This window comes from Saccopteryx leptura, chromosome 3 (assembly GCF_036850995.1).
Source record: "Saccopteryx leptura isolate mSacLep1 chromosome 3, mSacLep1_pri_phased_curated, whole genome shotgun sequence".
NCBI classification, from domain to species: Eukaryota; Metazoa; Chordata; class Mammalia; order Chiroptera; family Emballonuridae; genus Saccopteryx; species Saccopteryx leptura.
In genome coordinates this window covers 289,648,168-289,669,740 of record NC_089505.1, presented here as the reverse complement: position 1 = coordinate 289,669,740, position 21,573 = coordinate 289,648,168, and the positions used below count along the sequence as shown (strand labels likewise).

General features: G+C 41.0%; 1 protein-coding gene across 13 annotated transcripts in view; it reads right to left on the bottom strand.

Annotated features, from left to right (window-relative positions):
• The window catches only part of DTNB (dystrobrevin beta), a 196,569-nt gene that overhangs the window by 43,342 nt on the left and 131,654 nt on the right, over window positions 1-21,573 (bottom strand). For 9 of the 13 annotated variants that reach the window (XM_066378730.1, XM_066378727.1, XM_066378729.1 and 6 more), the window contains 2 exons: window positions 15,638-15,727; window positions 11,012-11,099 (listed from right to left, as the gene is read on the bottom strand). In XM_066378730.1, coding sequence (XP_066234827.1) covers window positions 11,012-11,099; window positions 15,638-15,727 — 178 coding nt within the window. The remainder of the gene's footprint in view (window positions 1-11,011; window positions 11,100-15,637; window positions 15,728-21,573) is intronic. The other 4 variants (XM_066378734.1, XM_066378737.1, XM_066378736.1 and 1 more) reach the window with 1 other exon arrangement.

Genomic DNA, 21,573 nt, shown 5'->3' with positions numbered 1-21,573 from the left:
CTAGCTGCCACTTAGCATGATATTTCTGAGGTCTATCCACGTTGCTCCACGAATGAGGAGTTCCCTCCTTTTTACTGCTGAGTAATATTCCACTGTTTCAGCTTTGGGCTATTAAATGAAGGGGCTGTGTGTTGATGTAGGTTTTCATTTTTCTTGGGTAAGCACCTAAAAGTGGAATATCTGAGTTATATGGTAACTCTATTTTAATGTTTGGACAAACTGTCAAAATGTTTTCCAAGTGGCTACACCATTTTACAATCCCACCAACAAAAACAGACGATACATGTTAACAGGATGTGGAGAATCAAATCTTGTCATTGTCCTTTTGGTTTTAATCATCCTAATGAGTGTGAAGTATCTAACTGTGGGTTTAAAAAAATGAGATACAATTTACATGTCACTGGCTTCAGGTATATGCATGAGGTTGTGAAACCATGATCACTATCTAATTCCAGAATATTTCATCACCCAAAAAGAAACCCCATACTCATCAGCAGTCACTCCCTATCGCCCCCTCCCCCACCCTGACAACTAATAATCTAGTTTGTCTCTGTGGACTTGCCTATTCTGAATATTTCATACAAATGGAATTATAACTATATATGATCTTTTATGTCTGGTTTCTTAGACTTGGCAAAATGCTTTCAAGGTTCATCCATATTGTAGCATGTGTCAGTATTTAATCTTTTTTTATAGCTGAATAACATTCCATTATATGGCTATACCACATTGTGTGTGTGTGTGTGTGTGTGTGTGTGTGTATAACAGAAACAGAGAGAGTCAGAGAGAGGGACAGATAGAGACAGACAAACAGGAGGAGAGAGAGATAAGTATCAATTCTTTGTTCTGGCACTTCAGTTGCTCACTGACTGCTTTCTCATACGTGCCTTGACCGAGGGGCTACAGCAGACCGAGTGACCCCTTGGTCAAGCCAGCAACCTTGGGCTCAAGCGGGGTCTCGTCCTAGTCCCACGCTTCATCCACTGTGCCGCTGCCTGATCAGGCCACATTTTGTTTATTTAGCAGTTGATGGATATTTGGGTTTTTCCCATTTTTTTTGGCTATTTTGAATAATGCTGCTATGAACATTTGTGGACAAGTATATTTTATTAAGTGAGAGGTAGAGAGGCAGACAGAGACTACCACATGCACCCTGACTGGGATCCACCCAGCAAGCACCCTATAGGGTAATGCCCTGCCCATCTGGGGCTGCTGCTCTGTTGCTCAGCACCCGAGCTATTATAGCGCCTGAGGTAAGGCCATGGTGCCATCCTTAGTCTCCTGGGCCAACTTGCTTGAACCATGGCTGCAGGAGGGAAAGAGAGAGAGAGAAAGAGAGAAGGTGGGGAGGATGAAGAAGCAGATGGCTGCATCTTCTATGTGTCTTGTCTGGGAATTGAACCTGGGACTTCCACATGCCAAGCTGACACTCTGGTACTGAACCAACTGGCCAGGGCTTAAAGATACATTTGCATTTCTCTTAGGTATATGCATAGGAATGGAATTGCTGGGTCATATGGTAACTGCCATTTAGGGAACTGCCAAACTGCTTTCCTAAGTGGTTACACTACTTTACAGTCCCTCTATCAATATATGAGATTCCATTTTTTCCATGTCCTTGTCAATACTTGTTATTGTCCTTCTTTTTGATCACAGTCATCTGAGTGGGTGTGAAGTGCTACCTCATTGTGGATTCAATTTATATCTTCCTAATGACTAATATGTTGAGCATACTTTCATGTGCTTATTGGCCACTTAAAGATTATCTTTGGAGAGCCTGACCAGGAGGTGGCACAGTGGATAGAGCGTCGGACTGGGATGCAGAGGACCCAGGTTCGAGACCCAGAGGTCGCCAGCTTGAGCGCGGGCTCATCTGGTTTGAGCAAAAGCCCACCAGCTTGAACCCAAGGTCGCTGGCTCCAGCAAGGGGTTACCAGTCGGCTGAAGGCCCACGGTCAAGGTACATATGAGAAAGCAATCAATGAACAACTAAGGTGTTGCAACGCGCAATGAAAAACTAATGATTGATGCTTCTTATCTCTCTCCATTCTTGTCTGTCTGTCCCTGTCTATCCCTCTCTCTGACTCACTCTCTGTCTCTGAAAAAAAAAAAAAAGATTATCTTTGGAGAAATCACTGTGGTTTTGATATGCAAGTCCACTGATATTTCTAACCCATATTACCGTCTTTAGGAACATGGAAACAAATCAACACAAACTAGAAAAATGGATAAATAGGTGATATTTCCCCCTTATTGAGTAAGCAAAATGAAAGCTCTCAATGAAGGAATGAGGCGGCTACACTTCACTCTGCACATTCTTAGTTCTGCCCAAAGCATGACCTACAATGAAGTAGAAACCTATCTAAAGCTTAAAGATACAATAGGTAATTCTTTTCATGTGGCATTTCCTAAATAAGTGGGCAAAGAAGCACAGCATATCTGGGGGGAGGTTTTTACCAAATTACCAAATATCTTTCTTTCTTTTTAAAATTTTACCATTGATTTGAGAGAGAGAGAGAGAGAGAGAGAGAGAGAGAAAGAAGCATCAGCTTGTTGCATTTAGTGGTTCCATTTTTTAGTTGTGCACTCATTGATTGCTTTTTGTATGTCCCCTGACTGAGGATAGAACCCACAAAGCTGGCACCCCAGGGTTATCTACTGTGTACCCAGCCTGGGCCAATTTTTCTTTCTTTTAAGATATTTATTTTTTTTAAAAAGATTTTATTTATTCATTTTTAGAGAGAGAGAGGGCAGGGGAGAGAGAGAAAGAGAAGAGAGAAGAGCAGGAAGCATCAACTCCCATATGTGCCTTGACCAGGTAAGCCCAGGATTTTGAACCGGTGACCTCAGCATTTCAGGTCAATGCTTTATGCACTGCACCACCATGGGTCAGGCCAATTTTTCTTTCTTTAAAAAAAAAGTGATTTTTCTCCCTCCAGAGAACAGTGGACCAGCAGCCAATTCAGCACATTCTCTATATTTTATTAAGAGTCTTATAGCCCTGCCCTGGCCAGTTGGCTCAGTGGTAGAGCGTCAGCCTGGCGTGTAGGAGTCCCAGGTTCGATTCCTGGCCAGGGCACACAGGAGAATAACCCATCTGCTTCTCCACCCCTCCCCCTCTCCTTCCTCTCTGTCTCTCTCTTCCCCTCCCGCAGCCAAGGCTCCATTGGAGCAAAGTTGGCCCGGGCATTGAGGAAGGCTCTGGCCTCTGCCTCAGGTGCTAGAATGGCTCTGGCTGCAACAGAGCAATGCCCCAGATGGGCAGAGCATCGCCCCCTCGTGGGCATGCTGGGTGGATCCCAGTCAGGTGCATACAGGGGTCTGACTGCCTCCCCATTTCCAACTTCAGAAAAATACAAAGGAAACAAAAAACAAAAAAACCCCCAAACAAACAAAAAAACTAAGCCTTAGGCTATAAGGACCCTGGCCTACTTACAGGCTGTCCCCTACAACCAACGCTAACTGTAAGCGAGCAAACATATACCTAATATTTGCAAACTTATGCCTGACCAGGTGGTGGTACAGTGGATAGAGCGTCAGACTGGGATGCAGAAGACCCAGGTTCGAGACCCCGAGGTCTCCAACTTCAGTGCAGGCTCATCTGGTTGGAGCAAAAGCTCACCGGTTTGAGCCCAAGGTCGCTGGCTCGAGCAAGGGGTTACTCGGTCTGCTAAAGGCCCACGGCCAAGGCATATATGAGAAAGCAATCAATGAACAGCTAAGGTATTGTAACAGGCAACGAAAAACTAATGATTGATGCTTCTCATCTCTCCATTCCTGTCTGTCTGTCCCTGTCTATCCCTCTCTCTGACTCTCTGTCTCTGTTAAAAAAAAAAAAAGAGTCTTATGGCCCTGGCTGGTTGGCTCAGTGGTAGAGTGTCGGCCCAGTGTGTGGATGGCCTAGGTTTGATTCCCGGTCAGGGCTCACAGGAAAAGCGTCCATCTGTTTCTCCATCCCTCCCCCTTCCCCTTCTCTCTCTCTCTCTCTCTCTCTCTCTCTCTCTCTCTTCTCCTCACACAGCAATGGCTCGACTAGTTTGAGCATATCAGTTCCAGGAGCTGAGGATGGCTTTGTGGAGCCTTGGCCTCAGGTGCTAAAAACAGCTCAGTTGCAAGCATGGCCTCAGATGGGCAGAGCATTGGCCCCAGACAGGGGTTACTGGTGGATTCTGGTTGGGGCGCATGAGGTAGTCTGTCTCTCTATCTTCCCTCCTCTCACTTGGAAAAGAAGAAAAGAGAAAGAGAAAAAAAAGAGTCTTGTGAGATCTTCAGTTGAACCTTGGAAAAATGGCTTGCCTGAGACTGAATCTGCTACAAATAAAAAATTTACAATTTCTGAAAACTGGAGTTAAAACTAATGGCTCTTTATTAGAGTAGGACCTGGAAAGATTATGGATGAGGAAATGATCTCTGAAAGGAATTTGCTTCATATGATAGAAAACTAACAAAGACCCCATAGCATGCCACTGGAAATTTCTAGAGAACCTTTTCAGTTCTGAGTGACCACTAAGGCATTTTCAAAGAGGAGGTTAACACAGCAATCAAGAGCTATCAGCAGCAGCCACTCCAACCCAGGCAGGAAGCTTTGACACCATGTGGCATCCCTACTCAAACACTAAGACATGGGGGTGGGGGGTGGAGGAAGATTCAAATCTCAGGCAGGAGGCCCGCCTGGGGCACTGTTTGTGGGGACAAGCAGGGAGAGCCTCAGTGTAGGTGCCCACTGATGACTGATTTTAAACACAGTAAAGTGCACATTAAATAACGGAGAAACTTAAAATTTTATTTATTTACTATCTGAAACACCATGGTGCTCCTTAAAAAAAAAAAAGCCAGGTATCTTTTTTTTCTATAATGCCTCCAGGACATGGAGAAACAGAAAGGGAATGATTAGGTCATAAAGACATAGAAGACTTTGGCAAGAAGAGACCTAAAGAAGATTTGCTTCAAAAATTAAATAGTCGACCTGGAAATGCTGAGGTTGCCGGTTCAAAACCCTGGGCTTGCCTGGTCAAGGCACATATGGGAGTTGATGCTTCCAGCTCCTCCCCCCTTCTCTCTCTCTGTCTCTCTCTTCTCTCTCTCCCTCTCTGTCTCTCTCCTCTCTAAAAATGAATAAATAAAAAAAATTAAATAGTTCATTTATTCAACAAATACTTCCCAAGTGCTTACAATGTGCTAGATACTGTTCCAGAGATTAGGGAGGCATTAATGGATAAGATACAGCCCCTCACCCTCATGTAGCTTACACTGCGCTTACTCAATAAGGGGGAAATATCACCTATTTATCCATTTCTCAACCCTGGCGATCAATGGGGTGACAGATGTCGCAGCCAGATCGCCCTCACATCCTATTTATCCATTTTTCTAGTTTGTGTTGATTTGTTTCCATGTTCCTAAAGGGGGTAATATGGGTTAGAAATGTCAGTGGACTTGCATATCAAAACCACAGTGATTTTTCCAAAGATACTCTTTAAGTGGCCAATAAGCACATGAAAGTATGCTCAACATATTAGTCATTAGGAAGATGTCAATTAAATCTACAATGAGGTAGCACTTCACACCCACTCAGATGACTGTGATCAAAAAGAAGGACAATAGGCCCTGGCCGGTTGGCTCAGCCATAGAGCGTCGGCCTAGCGTGCGGAGGACCCGGGTTCGATTCCCTGCCAGGGCACACAGGAGAAGCGCCCATTTGCTTCTCCACCCCTCCGCCACGCTTTCCTCTCTGTCTCTCTCTTCCCCTCCCGCAGCCAAGGCTCCATTGGAGCAAAGATAGCCCGGGTGCTGGGGATGGCTCTGTGGCCTCTGCCTCAGGCGCTAGAGTGGCTCTGAACATGGCGACGCCCAGGATGGGCACAGCATCACCCCCTGGTGGACAGAGCGTCGCCCCATGGTGGGCGTGCCGGGTGGATCCCGGTCGGGCGCATGCGGGAGTCTGTCTGACTGTCTCTCCCTGTTCCCAGCTTCAGAAAAAAAAAAAAAAAAAAAAAAAAAAAAGAAGAAGGACAATAACAAGTATTACAAGGACATGGAAAAAATGGAATCCCCATACATTGATAGAGGGACTGTAAAGTAGTGTAGCCACTTAGGAAAGCAGTTTGGCAGTTCCCCAAATGGCAGTTACCATGACACACACTTCCTCAGACAGGTGATCAAGGTCAACATCGACAGTGATAAATGATGTTGGTACTATGTACCCTTGATATGATGTTAGAAAAATGACACTTCTTCTTCCTCAAAACCCACAGTCTCTGTCTAATCACGAGAAAAACGTCAGACTAATCCCAATTAAGGGACATTCTACAATATAAGACTCCTCCTCCTCCAAAACTGTCAAGGTCATCAAAAAAATAAGGAAAGTCTGAGGAATTGTCATCACAGTTAAGAGGAACCTAAGGAGACAGGACAAGTGAATACAATGTGATATCCTAGATGAGATCCTGGAACAGAAAAAGGGCAGTAGGTAAAAAACTAACAAAATCTGAATAAACTATGGACTTTTGTTAATAATGTATCAATATTTGCTCATGAATTTTAACAAACATGCTATACTAATGTAATATGTTAACAAGGGAAAACTGAGTATGAGTTATATGGAAATTCTTTGTACTAGCCTCACAATTTTTCTATAAACCTAAAACTGTTCTATAATAAAAGTTTACTACAAACAACACTGCTCTGGCTAGCAGGTGGAGAATTTACTGTAGTAGGATAAAAATGGAAGTAGGTGAACTAGTTAGAAATCCTAGGTTTTGCTACTTATTCACCATGTGAACCTTGAGTTATTCTGTTTTACTATACCTTTATTTTCTTGTCTGTAAAGTGGGAATATTTACAAAAAGAGATATGAAGAGGATCTCTTCCTCTGTTACATTAACATTCTCCTAGGCTTATGTAATCTCACAGAGCTCTATTGTTTTTAATGAGATGGAGATACATCTGAAAAATACAAGATAAGAAGAAACAAGACCCCATTTGATTAACACTGGGCAAATGTTATACAACCCAGGAAAGCCGACACAGTGAACAAACTGTAATCTGGCAGTATGCATTTCTTCAGCCTCACAAAAATAGACTGGAGGCTTCCCATCTGTATGAACTTGGCAAGAATGAGTACCAGAGAGATGTGCCTGATACCAACCAGACTTCCTTTGTATCCCAGGGGAAGTCTTGCCATCATCCCAACACCACTTGCACTAACCGGAGGGCTATGGATTATTACTATCTCTTGTCTCTCAAAAACCTGATGTTTTCTTAGGATAGTGGTTCCAAAGCCAGGTATAAATAAGATCAGAAAATTTTTTCTTTTTTATATAAAAATCAATAGAACCAAAACCCGGAGATTTTGACCCAGTAGGTCTGAGGCAAAGCCTAGGATCTAAATATATATATTTTTAATGTTTCAGAAGATTATAATATGTAGCCAGGTTTGACAATCGTTATTTTATAGGGGATCCGGAGTTATTGAATATGTGCAAAACATCCCATGGATACTGTTGATGGTTAATTGTAAGAAGCCATAAGGAGATTTCTGGAATGGTGCACCCTGACACAAGGGGTTGTGGCAGCTAGGACCGGGCTACCTGGAGAAAAGCTTCTCAAAAACGTGTACAGGTTAGGTGGGGTGAAAATACAACAGTTCCTCCATCCTTTTACCTTTCTTCCAGGTTTTCCATTATGATTTTTTCATAAAGAAAGAAGACTTTAAAAATAAACCAAAAACATCTGATTATACTTAATGCTGGTGAGGTTTGTAACAAAACTTTAAGAATTTGCAGTTATTATTATGATTTACCACACACTATGGTTTTGTTTTTAAGGGAGTTAGGCACTTCAGAAAAACAAATTAGTTGGCCTGGCTCATCTACGCAACCTAGAATTTCTGTATACCAGGGTCAGCCTGAGGAGGTGTCAGTGGCCTTGTGAGCCGCTAGGCGGGAGGGCTCTGATGCAGAAGCACTCTGCAGCGTGCAATGCCGGCTGCTAAAATGATTTAAGAGTCTTTTTTTTTTTTTTTTTGCAGAAGGTTTTTGAAAACAAATCAATACAAAGCCTATCTGGCAGGCTATAAATAACTTCTTCTGAGCACTACACCCACTTTATGCAAAGCACTTGTATCAGAGAGAGATTAGCAGATCAGAAGTCTTCTGTTTAACAGAAATCTAGTCAAGAAGAATCCTTTCTATAAAATAACTACACTTTGGGAAATAAAACGGAAGATGAAAGAGACCATATCAGTATTCAGACTCAAGCCCATTCTAACAATTACAATTTTGACACGAGTAAGAGAATCGGTATCAGAGAGGATCAGGTGTAAACAGACTTATCTTGTTTGCAGTGAAGGGAACTACAACCTCCTGTTCAGGGTCAAATGGCTTGGGAGCTTTCATTTACAGCATTTTCAAATTACCATGTAACGTCAACAAAACTATCTGGCATTAAATATACTTAATTTAAAAAATTCAACCACAATGCTGTCCATCTCAACAAATTTAATTATTTATAAATTTTAATTGCTAAAACAACTTGAACAGTTGTGTTGAGTATGTGTGAGGTTTAACTAATGAAATGGGACTCCTCCTCAGCCTACCCCCCTCCCCATTCTGTCTAGTTCACTAACGTTTAGAGTTGTAAAGTTGGAGTCTGATGTATGACCTAATATCAGATTTTCAGAGAAAAGATTGTGAATTCTAAACAAACCCAAAGGAATAAATTATTTTGGAGGGGTTGGCGGGGGGGGGGGGGGGGGGGGGGGGGGAGGGGGAAACAAAGCAAGACTCTCCATTGGCAGCTTTCCCAACTCTACCTTCCTATGAAAAAGTAAACATAAATTGGCACACATTCCGTAATTATTATACTGTGTTTGTAAACTCTGGTCCTGAAAGCTGGCCTGCCTGTCCAGCCTAATTTCACTCCAGCATTGTTCTCTGTGACACTCCAACCGCAGGGCCTTTACCTTTGTTGAAACACCCTGGTGGGCACACATTATATCTATTTCCTTTACTTGATCAATGCTTACACAGTCAGTTGTTTTGGATTCAGATCATTCCTCCTTTCATCTGACTCTCTGCTTGTATTTGATGTTTTAAAATGTTCTAGTGAATGATATTTTTCCTAAATTCAATTGTCTAATTATTCACTGCTAGCAGATAGAAATGATCAATTTTTATACTGATTTTGTACCTTGCCACATTGCTATAAAGTCACAAATCTGTTCTAGCAGTATTTTTGTAGATTCCTTAGAACTTTCTACACACAACCATGACATCTGCAAATAATAAATCTTATTTCTTCCTTTCTAATATTTATGCCCTTTTCTTCTTGTGATGTTGCACTGGCTAGCACCTTCAGCACTTTATTTTATATTATTTATTGGTTTTAGAGAGAGGAGAGAGAAAGAGAGAGAGAAAGGCAGGGAGAAGGAGTGAGAAGCATCAGCTTGTAGTTGTTTCTGGTTTGTGCCTTGACTGGGAAAGTCTGGGGCTCCAAACCGGTGACCTCAGCATCCCAGGTCAACGCCCTATCCACTGTGCCACCACAGGTCAGGCTCCAGTACAATTTTTAAAAGGGTGGTGAAAGGGGACATCTTTGAATATTAGGTAAGAAAAATATTCAAAAATTTAATGTTAGCTATGTTTTTTGTAGTTAGTCTTTATCAGGCTGAGGAAGTTTCTTCTACTTCTAGTGTATTGAGAAGTTTTATAATAAATAGGTGTTATATTTTGTCACGTTTTTTCTTCATCTGTTGAAATGATCTTATAATTTTTTTCTTTAAACTGCTAATATGAGAAATTATACTGGCTGATTTTTGTGTATTAAATAAGTTTGCATTCCTAAAATAAATCTCACTAGATCGTGGAGTATTATCTAGTTTGCATACCGCTGCATTCAATTTGCTAATATTTCATTAAGATTTTTTTTTTGTCCATGTTCATAAGAGAATTTGGCCACCAATTTTCTTTTCTTGTAATTGCCGTGCATTATTTTGGTATCAGGTTATAGGGGCCTGATGAAATGACTTGGAAGTGTTCCTTCTTCCTCTATTTTCTGTTATAGCTTATGTCAGATTGTTGTCATTTCTTCTTTAAGAATATGGTAATATTTAAAAGTTAAGCCATCTGAGCTTGAAGTTTTCCTTGTGGGAAGTTCAATATCAATAAATACAATGTCTTTAACAGGTTTAAGACTATCTAGATTTTCTATTTATTTTTATGTCAGTTTTGTTCATTTGTCTTTCAAGGAATTTGCCTATTTCATCTAGGTGGTCAAATTCACTGGCAAAAATTGCTAATACAAAGGGTTATAACAGTCTCGACATACGACGTTTCGAGTTTATGATGCTCACTCCCATAAAAACTTAAAAGAATTGAGAAGTGAGTGTTTTGGCTTATGCTGTTAGCATCATATTTACAGACTACGTGGGCAAAGTCATTTGGTTGCACGTGGTGGAAGAATACTCAGTAATGTAGCATATGAATGAGGGAGCTGACATCCCCCATTAGTCTTACCTACGCCATTTTGGACTGTTAAAAGTGCAAGTGTTCCATTTGTTTTAGGCTAGGGTGTGTTTCGACTTACACCAAAATTCGAGTTACGTCACGGCCGTAGGAACAGAACTGTGTCGTAACCCAAGGACCCCCTGTAATAGGCCCTCCTCATCCTTACAGTGTCTGTAGGATCTGTAGCAATGTTCCTTTTAAGTTTGTGATATTAGTAATTTGTACTTGCTTTTTTTCTTGACCAGGATTTCTAGGGATATATTAATTTTATTAATCTTTTTCAAAACCAATTTGACTCTTTGATTTTCTGTTCTTGATTCATATTTTAAAGAAAAAAGAATATTATAGATAAAATTAAAGACCACTGTAATCTCTCCCCTAATTAGGTTTTCCTCTCCTGTCCCTGAGGTACTTGTTCTCCTGAGTTTCACGTTCACTGTTCCTCTACCACTTGTATATTAAAATAATGCTAATTTTTGCTACTCCACCAGAATCCTCTATTTACTCACCATGTTTCCTGCCTCTGCAGCCAGCCGGGCAGCATAGCGAGCTATAAGCCGGTGTTCCTCATCCAGTCGGCTAGGACTGTCCAGGACACTGCCAAGGAGATAAAAATTCAACAGGTGTCTATTAAACACCCCCCCCACACACATACCTGTCCCTCTCTCTTAGAAAGAAAGCTGGGAAAAAGCTGGTAAAGAAGAATGGTCACAAAGGAAATGGTGGATCATAAATAGCAATGGTTTCGGAGACAAAGGGGACTGAGAGAAATGAGCCCACCTGGGTCCCTTCTCTTCGGCAGCATACCCCAAAGCTCTCACATGTTTGTTTGTTTTTTTATAATACAAGGACTGAGAAGGGATAGGGCATTTACAAAGTTTGAGAGAGGAATTTCTGATCAAATTTTTAAAAACTCTTGACTTTTAGACATACGTCTTGAGTTTAGAAAGACCCAAGAGAAAACTAAAGCATCATGAAAAACAGAGGGTTGGGAAAAGTACAATTAATACCAGCAGAGCCAAACTGAGGAATCCAGGCTCGGACAGGCCCGGTATCTGGCAAAGCTGGAGAAGGCTACATGGTGTTAAACATTTTCTTTCAGTGCCTCTTTCTCTTCTTTTACCATGCTTGTTCCACAAATACAGCCCTATCTTAGAGTGAAGTAATTTAGTCCCTTACTCTTTAACAAGAGTTTCAGCACTCTAAAAACAATTTTTTTAAAAGATTTTTTACTTATTCATTTTTGAGAGAGAGAAAAAGAAAGAGAGAAAAAGGGAGGGAGGGAAGGAGGGAGAGAGGGAGGGAGGGGGAGGAGCAGGAAGCATCAACTCATAGTAGTGGCTCCTTGTATGTGCCTTGATTGGGCAAGCCCAGGGTTTTGAACCAGCGACCTCAGTGTTCCAGGGCGACGCCCTATCCACTACACCACCACAAGCCAGGCAGCAGCACTCTAAAACTGAAAAGTCCCACCTAGGTGGGATATCACATAATGTCACACCTGGATAAAAAATGGGTTCTTGAATAATAGGCCAGCTCTTTGAGATATAATGAACTTTAGATGAAATAACTCCAATAATTTAGCATGTTACATCAACAGTCCTTTGTTCATATCAGGGCATTCTTAGATTAATAGGGACTGTGGATATGTTTATATAATTCTCTCTGTTAAATCTAGCAGAAGCTTTAAGATAAGAGATGATGATGACTTGACCAAAGATGGCTATTGTGGCTTGCTTCTGCTCTGGCCCTAGATTCTTGGAGTTCTAAAACCCTTGATTGGAACTGAGCATTATGACAAGTAAATTAAAATATGAAGAAATTTAATAAAGACATGAGTTCAATACTCATCAAATCTTATTACAATTACTGGAGGGAACCTGGGAAAGGTGAAGTTAACAGCGATCCATCTGGCCTTTTCATGTATACAGTCAACTGTGCTTTTCCTAGCTTACTTCACTTTCCTACATTTCTATCTTTGTGGCTAATTCAAGTTTAGTCTTTTTAAAAATGTGCTTTAAAGTCCTCTGCCTATGGCACTTCTTAACACTGTGCAAATGTCAGTCTCCAGCATGTATAAACATTCTCTCAAAAGACGATCTTATAATAAGAACATGCTATCATCAGTTGACTACTATCGTAGGGTCAAGGCCCCAAGGTCTGGGCTGAAATATATTTGTGTTTTAAAGGTGTTTGTCTGAAATAAGAGAACTTTTAAATAAAGAACAACAGAAATGAACATTTAACAATAGAAGTACATACTATTATGGAGGGACTTGCAGCTTAAGAAATGAGACTTAAAATGGCTGACCTTTGTTTTTTGGCAAGAGACACAACAGGTTCCTCTGTGCAAAACAGCTCCTCCTCTACCACATTCCATGTTCCAGGGAAGGTTAACTCTACTTGTCATTCAAATCCAAGCGTAGATAGCCTGGTTGCTTTAATTGACTATGCTTTCCAGACAGAAACTAGAGCTTTATGTTAAAGAGATGTGTGTGCGTGTGTATAATATTTTATTTATTTATTTATTTATTTACAGAGACAGAGAGAGAGAGAGAGAGTCAGAGAGAGGGATAGACAGGAACAGACAGGAATGGAGAGAGACGAGAAGCATCAATCATCAGTTTTTCGTCGTGGCACTTTAGTGATTCATTGATTGCCTTCTCATATGTGCCTTGACCGGGGGGCTACAGCAGACCGAGTAACCCCTTGCTCAAGCCAGAGACCTTGGGTCCAAGCTGGTGAGCTTTGCTCAAACCAGATAAGCCCATGCTCAAGCTGGCGACCTCAGGGTCTCGAACCGGGGTCCTCCGCATCCCAGTCTGACGCTCTATCCACTGCGCTACCGCCTGGTCAGGCATGTGTGTAATATTTTAGAGAAAGAGAAATATTGATTTGTTGTTCCACTTATTTATGCATTCATTGGTTGAGTCTTTTATGTACTCTGACCTATAGGATCAAACCTGCAACTCTTGCATATCGGGATGATGTTCTAACCAACTTATGTATGCAGAGAGCTTTTAAGATCAATAATAATTATGAGGAAAATTAGAAAAGTTCCCTATTCTTCTGCTTGAGCTGACTTTCATTTTCAGAATTAGGAAATTTCTGATTTCTTTAAGGAAGTATGAAGCTCAATTCCTTCAACCATAAATCAAGAAGAGATGTACTCACCCAATCTTCATGTTCTCCCAGGGTTCCCAGCCACCAATTCTTGAGCAGGGAGCCTTATCCCTAAGCCAAAGACTTGAGAACCTTGGCTAAACCTACCATAAGTCTTCCTGAGCTGGAATATCAGGTTGCAGTCACTGTCCAACATTCTGTTGCTACTGTCACCATGGAAACTTTGTAATCACCTGGACAATTGCCCTGACTGATTTTAAGTGAGCTGTCCTGCCAGGAGTGAGACAACTTTATTCCTACAGACCAAGAGGCTCAGACAGAGTGCAAAGAAATCATCTGCTGGATGAGCAGACACTCTTGACGATATGATACACAACTGTCAGGCCCTTCCTTCCTCCCTTGGACGAACCTATCATTTAAACATACTTGGGAAGTAAGAGAACCCTACAGTCTCTCTAAGGCTTTAGAGCTAGGCAAATGCCTAAAAATACCAATGCTATGTAGTCATACTAAGAAAACTACAGGAAATGGTATAAAGTATAAGATTAAAAAGAGTCATTTAAAAATATATGTATTTTTTCTCATTGATTATTAATTTATTATCAAGGCAATAAGAATAACCTTCCCATGGAACCATGGCATGCTACAGGCAAAACTCAGATAAAAACTTAAGGCTCCAGACTCTCTTATGTATTCAGCTTATAAATTATGGTTTTTTTCTCTAAGAATAAGCGTCTCAAGGTGTCTGGCACAATGACTTTTCTGTGTGGCCACGTAGAGTGGCTGAGATGGCTTCAGATTATTTAACTTTAGTTCCATTCTCCTTGCAGAGTGGTGGTAGGTCTGAGCATAAAATGGGCGGTGGCTTTGGGTCTGCCTGAATGTAACAGCACTTGATTTGGTACTAACTCTTTTTTTTTTCCTGAAGTGAGAAGTGGGGAGGCAAAGAGACTCCTGCGTGTGCCCGATTGGGATCCACCCAGCATGCCCACTAGGGGGCGATGCTTTGGCCATCTGAGGCATTGCTCTGTTGCAACCAGAGCCATTCTAGCACATGAGGCGGAGGCCATGGAGCCATCCTCAGTGCTCGGGCAAACTTTGCTCCAATGGAGCCTTGGCTGTGGGAGGGGAAGAGAGAGATAGAGAGGAAGAATAGGGGGAAGGGTGGAGAAGCAGATGGGCACTTCTCCTGTGTGTCCTGGCCAGGAATCGAACCCAGGACTTCCACACTCCAGGCTGACACTCTACTGCTGAGCTAGCTAGCCAGGGCTTGGTACTAACTCTTTTAAAGGGTTAACTTTGTCATAGTTAGTGGTTATTGAACGTTTTTCCATCCTAACCCACTGAGGGATCAGTTGTATTCCCACATTAACCATGAGTCACTGCCATGGTAGTATTCAAGGCAAGGGGTATGTGGGACTACTATAAAATATGTAATCATTATACTGTGAGGAGATATATATCATTTGGAAAAAGTCCCCTATGTAACAGTGATCCAATACTACTGCTGTAAACCACTCGTCTGAATGATCAACAATGATAGATTTGGGGAAGCAATGAAGATATAACACATGAAGATGTAACGGTGATGTTATCAAAGATTAGTGATAACCTGTGTGTTGATCAACCCTAAGCTTTAAATATCAACAGAAAGATTTCATTATTTAGGCAGGAATAAACAGTAAGATCAAATATGTCTGTGAATGTACATCTTTGGGAATGCATATCTCTCTGAGGTTTATCCAGTCTTTAAGTACATATAATCTGAAGGAAGTAAACTCCACTTTAAAGGAGAATTTCTGACTCTATGTTCAGGTAAGTGCCTGGTCCTGGAAAGGCTCCTTCTCCTTAGAAAATAATGCTTTAGCAATTACCTAAACTCTTCCAAACACAGCTGGTAGCTTCTCAAGGAAAATCCCAGATGCAAAGACTTCTCCAGCTGGTAACCCCGGGAAACAGCACTCCCTCCCTTTGCTCAGCCCTGGATACCCGCCTGCTGCTGCCCTACCACTGACCGTGCACAGTGCTGTAGACGGGCCACATAGGAGGCTATCAGCGCATGCTCATCGGCCAAGTGACTGGGCATATCCTGGCTATACTGTAACCTAGGAACAACGGAGGCAAAGACAGCAAGCATGACACAGACACAGAAGCAAGAAATGAACATGAATTAAAATGGGCAAACTGCAAATAAATATAGAAAAATAATAAATCATGATAAGAAAAAAAACAACAACAACAATGCATAATGGAATATGGTGTTACACCATAGGGAATATATGTCACAAATCCTTTGAACAAAAGTGGCCCCTCAGGATACAGCTTTGGCCAACTGACACTACAGCTGTTTAGAAAAGAAACCAAGGAAGTGTCACCAAGGAGCCTTGTCCACTAGTCTTGTCTGGTTTCTGGGCTTTGGGCTGCATGTACCTTAGGGGAATGCCCACTGGCAGGAAAACGGGTAGAGGGGGTCTACTTAACATCATTACATGAATCCTAATGCTTTTGTAGCTTTTGTCTATGTGTAAGAGTTTTCAGTGTTACCTCAAGACATCAGTTAAACCTTTTTATTTCTATAAGGATACTGCCTTTAACAACATTCCATTTTCTCCCATACAATTGGTACTCAAACCAAACTTGTTAGAATCATATCTTATTATAAGACAACACTATATATATTCTGAATGAGGCACTCTCTTATAGATATATGGAAAGAACACACTACTTTTTTTAAAAAAAAACCTTTTTATTATAGAAATTGTAAAACATGTGCAAAATAGAGAGTAATCTAATGACTATCCCTCATGCCCCCATCATCAAACTTCAACCAAAATCAACATTGTCCTACATGTTTAGTCTCCTCTTTCTTCCCCTAACATTTTTGGCAAGAAGAGGTGGTTATAACAAATCCCAACTTATTATTTCACACAGAAATACTTCATTTACATAACCTCAAAGCCATTATCACACCTGAAAAAAAATTTTTTTTTTATTTTTTATTTATTCATTTTTAGAGAGGAGAGGGAGAGACAGAGAGAGAGAGAGAGAGAGAGAGAGAGAGAAAGAGAGGAGAGATAGAGAGAAGGGGGGAAGGAGCTGGAAGCATCAACTCCCATATGTGCCTTGACCAGGCAAGCCCAGGATTTCGAACTGGCGACCTCAGCATTTCCAGGTCGACGCTTTATCCACTGCGCCACCACAGGTCAGGCTAAAATTTTTTTTAATAACTCATTCCATCTGAAAATTTCCTGAGTCTTAAAAATATATATTTTTATAGTTAAAATCAAGATCCAAACAAGGTCCACAAATCATGAATTTGGTTGATGTTTCCATTTTTAATTTATAACAGTTTATCTTTTTCCATTTCTGTCAGGTCATTTATTTGTGAAGAAAACAGGTTATCTTGTAGCAGACCCTGTACTCAGGACTTCACTGACTATTTCTTGGGGTGCCATTTAACTTGTTTTTCCATCCCCTGTGGTTAGATCTAAATCTAAACATTTGATTAAAGATTTTGCTTTTCTTTTGTTTTTTGAGAAAGGACTAAAACCCATCATAAGTAATACAGTGTGTATTTATATAAATTGAGGAAGAGGCATACAAGGGAATATAAATAGTGATCAGTGAATTCAGATGTTATCAGTTACATCTTTCCATTATAAATTCCTCCACCAACTTTTCACCTAACGGTTTCAGCATTTACTAATGTTATTGACTAGATTCATTATTTCATTAGGAGATGTAAAATGTTGATTTCTGCATTTCCTCTATTTGTCTATCTTGAAATACTGTTCATTCAGGAAAGGTAAAACAAATGGTTGATATTTCATATTGTTTAATAAAATTCAGAATGAGCTAATTAGAACTGTGGCAAACAAGTTACCAAGGACTTCTTTTTTAGCATCATATAAACTCATAGATTTGTATGTGTCTAATGTGTTTCAGTCCATCGCAATCATCTTTTTTTTTGCTCAAACTGTTCTATCTTTGAACAGTGGGAGCCCTGTAAGTAGCCTCCTGTGTTCTTCTGACATATTCATTAGACCTTATTAGCTTCCTTGCTTGGGACAATAGAATGCCTAGACCAGGGGTCCCCAAACTTTTTACACAGGGGGCCAGTTCACTGTCCCTCAGACTGTTGGAGGGCCGGACTATAAAAAAAACTATGAACAAATCCCTATGCACACTGCACATATCTTATTTTAAAGTAAAAAAACAAAACGGGAACAAATACAATATTTAAAATAAAGAACAAGTAAATTTAAATCAAGAAACTGACCAGTATTTCCATGGGAACTATGGGCCTGCTTTTGGCTAATGAGATGGTCAATGTGCTCCTTTCATTGACCACCAATGAAAGAGGTGCCCCTTCCGGAAGTGCAGCGGGGGCCGGATAAATGGCCTCAGGGGGCCGCATGTGGCCTGCGGCTGTAGTTTGGGGACCCCTGGCCTAGATTCATCTTGTATAATTCCCGCCTGACATTTGAAATCCACTATTCTTCCAAGGACTCCAACACTGGGAAAGAGTGTTTAGAGACCACAATCAGGGCTCCAGGCTACTCAATGTTCCTGGGTTGTCACTGTTTCTAGACCTTTTCAGTGGCTAAAGCTAAAAAATTTATATATTTTATAAGTAATAAAAGTAAATTTTCTCAGTGCTTTCAGATGCTATTCCATTTTCTTCTAGCTTGCATTGTTTTTAATAAGAGCTCACTGAAAAAAATCTTACCTTTGTTCCCTTGTAAGAAACATCTTTTTATCTCTAGCTACTTTTAATATTTTCTCTTTATCACTGGTTTTTAGCAATTTGTGATGTGCCTTGGTGTTGTTTTCTCTGTTTATCCTGCTTAGTTTGTTGAGCTTCTTGTATATGTGGGTTTACAGTTTTCATCATATTTATAAAAATTTATTTGGAAAAATTTATTTCCTTAAATAATTTTCTCCCCTCCTCTCCCTGGGTAGATTGTTCGACCTTGTTCCACAAGTCATTGCCCTTCTGTTCATTTTTCAACTTTTTTCTTTTCTATATTTCATTCTGGACTGTTTGTCTTAAGTTCAGTGTAATTTTCTTCTGCATTCTGGTCTGTAAGTCCACCCATTAAATTTTTTCATATGAGGCTATTTCCCCTGTCAACTCTAGAGGTTTTTTAATTTAAAAAGAAATCAAGTTACTATTACATTTATACTTGGTCCTTTTTTATTTCTTCTGTTTTTCTCTTCAGTATGTTTCTATTTCCCTTTATATTTTTTGGTATTTATCACGGCTCTGTTAAAGTCCCTATCTGCTAATCACATTATGTCTGTTATTTCTGGCTCTTTTTATATTGACTAGTTTTCTCCTGGTTACAGGCCATACTTTCCTGTCTCTTCCTATGTCCTCTAAGTTTTTATTGGATGATGGAAATTGTGAGTATTATGGTGCTGAATATCTGGATTTTGATGTCTTCTTCCAAAGAATCTGGTAGTCAGTTCATTTACTTGTGGAGAGCTGGGTCCTTTTGAGGTTTGGATTTAAGCTTCATTAGTACAGATCCAGAGTAACCTTCATCTAGGGCTATTTTTGCCCTGCTCGTAAAATGTGGACTTAATGGGGGTTTTTACTTGAGTGCCCCAAGCATTCAATGATGTCTCCCTACTCTGGTTCTTTGAAACTTAGACAACTGCATGAGCTCAGGTAGCTGTTCCATTTTCAAATTCCCCAGGGGCTGTTCTTTCCCACGTAGTTGTTCTTTGCTGGTCTTGTGAAAACTCATCCTATGCAAATATAGCTTAGTTTTCAGCCAAAGATTCAAGGGTTCTCTATGCAGATTTACAGAGCTCTTTCTCTGCATATTTCCTCTTCTCTTTTTTCTTCTTCTAATTTTAATTAAATTTACTTGTTTATTTATTTTGAGAGAGAGAGAGAGAATGAGAGAGATGTGGGGGAGGAGTAGAAAGCACCAACTCCTATATGTGCCTTGACCAGGCAAGCCGGGAGGTTTTTTTGTTTGTTTGTTTTAATTTTATTTTATTTATTTATTTTCAGAGACAGAGAGTCAGAGAGAGAGGGACAGATAGGGACAGACAGACAGGAACGGAGAGAGATGAGAAGCATCAATCATCAGTTTTTCCTTGCAACACCTTAGTTGTTCATTGATTGCTTTCTCATATGTGCCTTGACTGTGGGCCTTCAGCAGACCGAGTAACCCCTTGCTGGAGCCAGCGACCTTGGGTCCAAGCTGGTGAGCTTTGCTCAAGCCAGATGAGCCCGCGCTCAAGCTGGTGACCTCGGGGTCTTGAACCTGGGTCCTTCTGCATCCCAGTCCAACACTCTATCCACTGCGCCACCGCCTGGTCAGGCAAGCCTGGAGTTTTGAACCAGAGACCTCAGCGTTCCAGGTCAATGCTTTAGCCACTGTGCCACCACAGGCCAGGCCTTCCTCTTCTCTTGTAATTTGCTCTGTGAACTCCTGCTTCCCCAAATTCCATCCTCTGACTCCTTATTCTCAGCAAGACTGCCTCACTCAGCTTGTATCCTGCACTGCAGCTCAGCAAACAGCTCTCAGCAGAAAGCCTGGACACTCAGAGTGATCTCCTCATTTGCTTCTCAGCTCTCAGAGAACAGCCCTGCTTTACTTACTGTCAAATTTCTGAAAATAGTTTTTATATTCGGCCCAGTTTTCCCATGGTCTGTAGTAGAAGAGCTAATCAGATGCCCGTTACTTCACCATGTCCAGAGCAGAAGTTCTCTTTGTACTGACTCATTTTTATCTTACTTCTGTCAAGTATTGGTCCACCACTTCGAACTAGAAATGAAAACAAAACTGCTTCTTTGTGGCAGACAGTTTGAGAAGCAGTGCTATTGAACCTTGTAGGCTATTATCAGAGCTTTAGTTTTGATTACCAACATGAAGAGTTACTGGAGGGCTTAGAGCAGAGGTGAGGTACAACATCGCTTGTGCTATAACAGGATCATCTGCTCCGTGGACGATAAATGGCCAGAGAGCAGGGGGAGGCGCAGCTAAGGAGAAGGCTACTGCCACAATTCCAGATGTCAGACAGGAGAGGCTAGGAAAATAGTGGCAGCAGCAGAAGTGGTAAGAAATAGAAAGATCTTGGACATAGAGTGATAGGTGATTTTAGATAAAGCTGATCTAATAATCTGATCATTTAGGTGGGAGAAGAATCAATGATTCTGACGGAACCACTAGGACAGGGGTCGGGAACCTATGGCTCGTGAGCCAGATGTGGCTCTTTTGATGGCTGCATCTGGCTCACAGACAAATCTTTAATAAAAAAAAATAATGTTAAAAATATAAAACATTCTCATGTATTACAATCCATTCATTTCCTACCACTCATGTTCATGGTTGCGAGTGGCTGGAGCCAATCACAGCTGTCCTCCAGGACAACACCAAATTTTTATTGGATAATACGTAATGTACATGGGTCATTGTATGGCTCTCACGGAATTACATTTTAAAATATGTGGCGTTCATGGCTCTCTCAGCCAAAAAGGTTCCCGACCCCTGCACTAGAAGAACCACCATTAACTGAGATGGGGAAGACATGGGAGAGAGGCTTGGGTGGGGAAAGAAACAGAACGCAGTTTGGAACATGCCAATTGTGAGATATGCATTAAATATCCAAGTGAAAATGCCGACTGGAGGAGGGTATTAGGTTAGCAGTGGTTGGCAAACCACGGCTCGCATGTGGCTCTTTGGCCAGTTGAGGAGTACCCTAATTAAGTTAATAACAATGTACCTACCTATATAGTTTAAGTTTAAAAAATTTGGCTCTCAAAAGAAATTTCAATCATTGTACTGTTGATATTTGGCTCTGTTGATTAATGAGTTTGCCGACCACTGGTAGAGCTCAGGGAGAAGGTCCGGGCCAGAAAAACAAGTTTGGAAGTCACCAGTAGGTAGATATTATTGAAAGCTATAAGTCTCCACCTACAGTGAATGAGGAC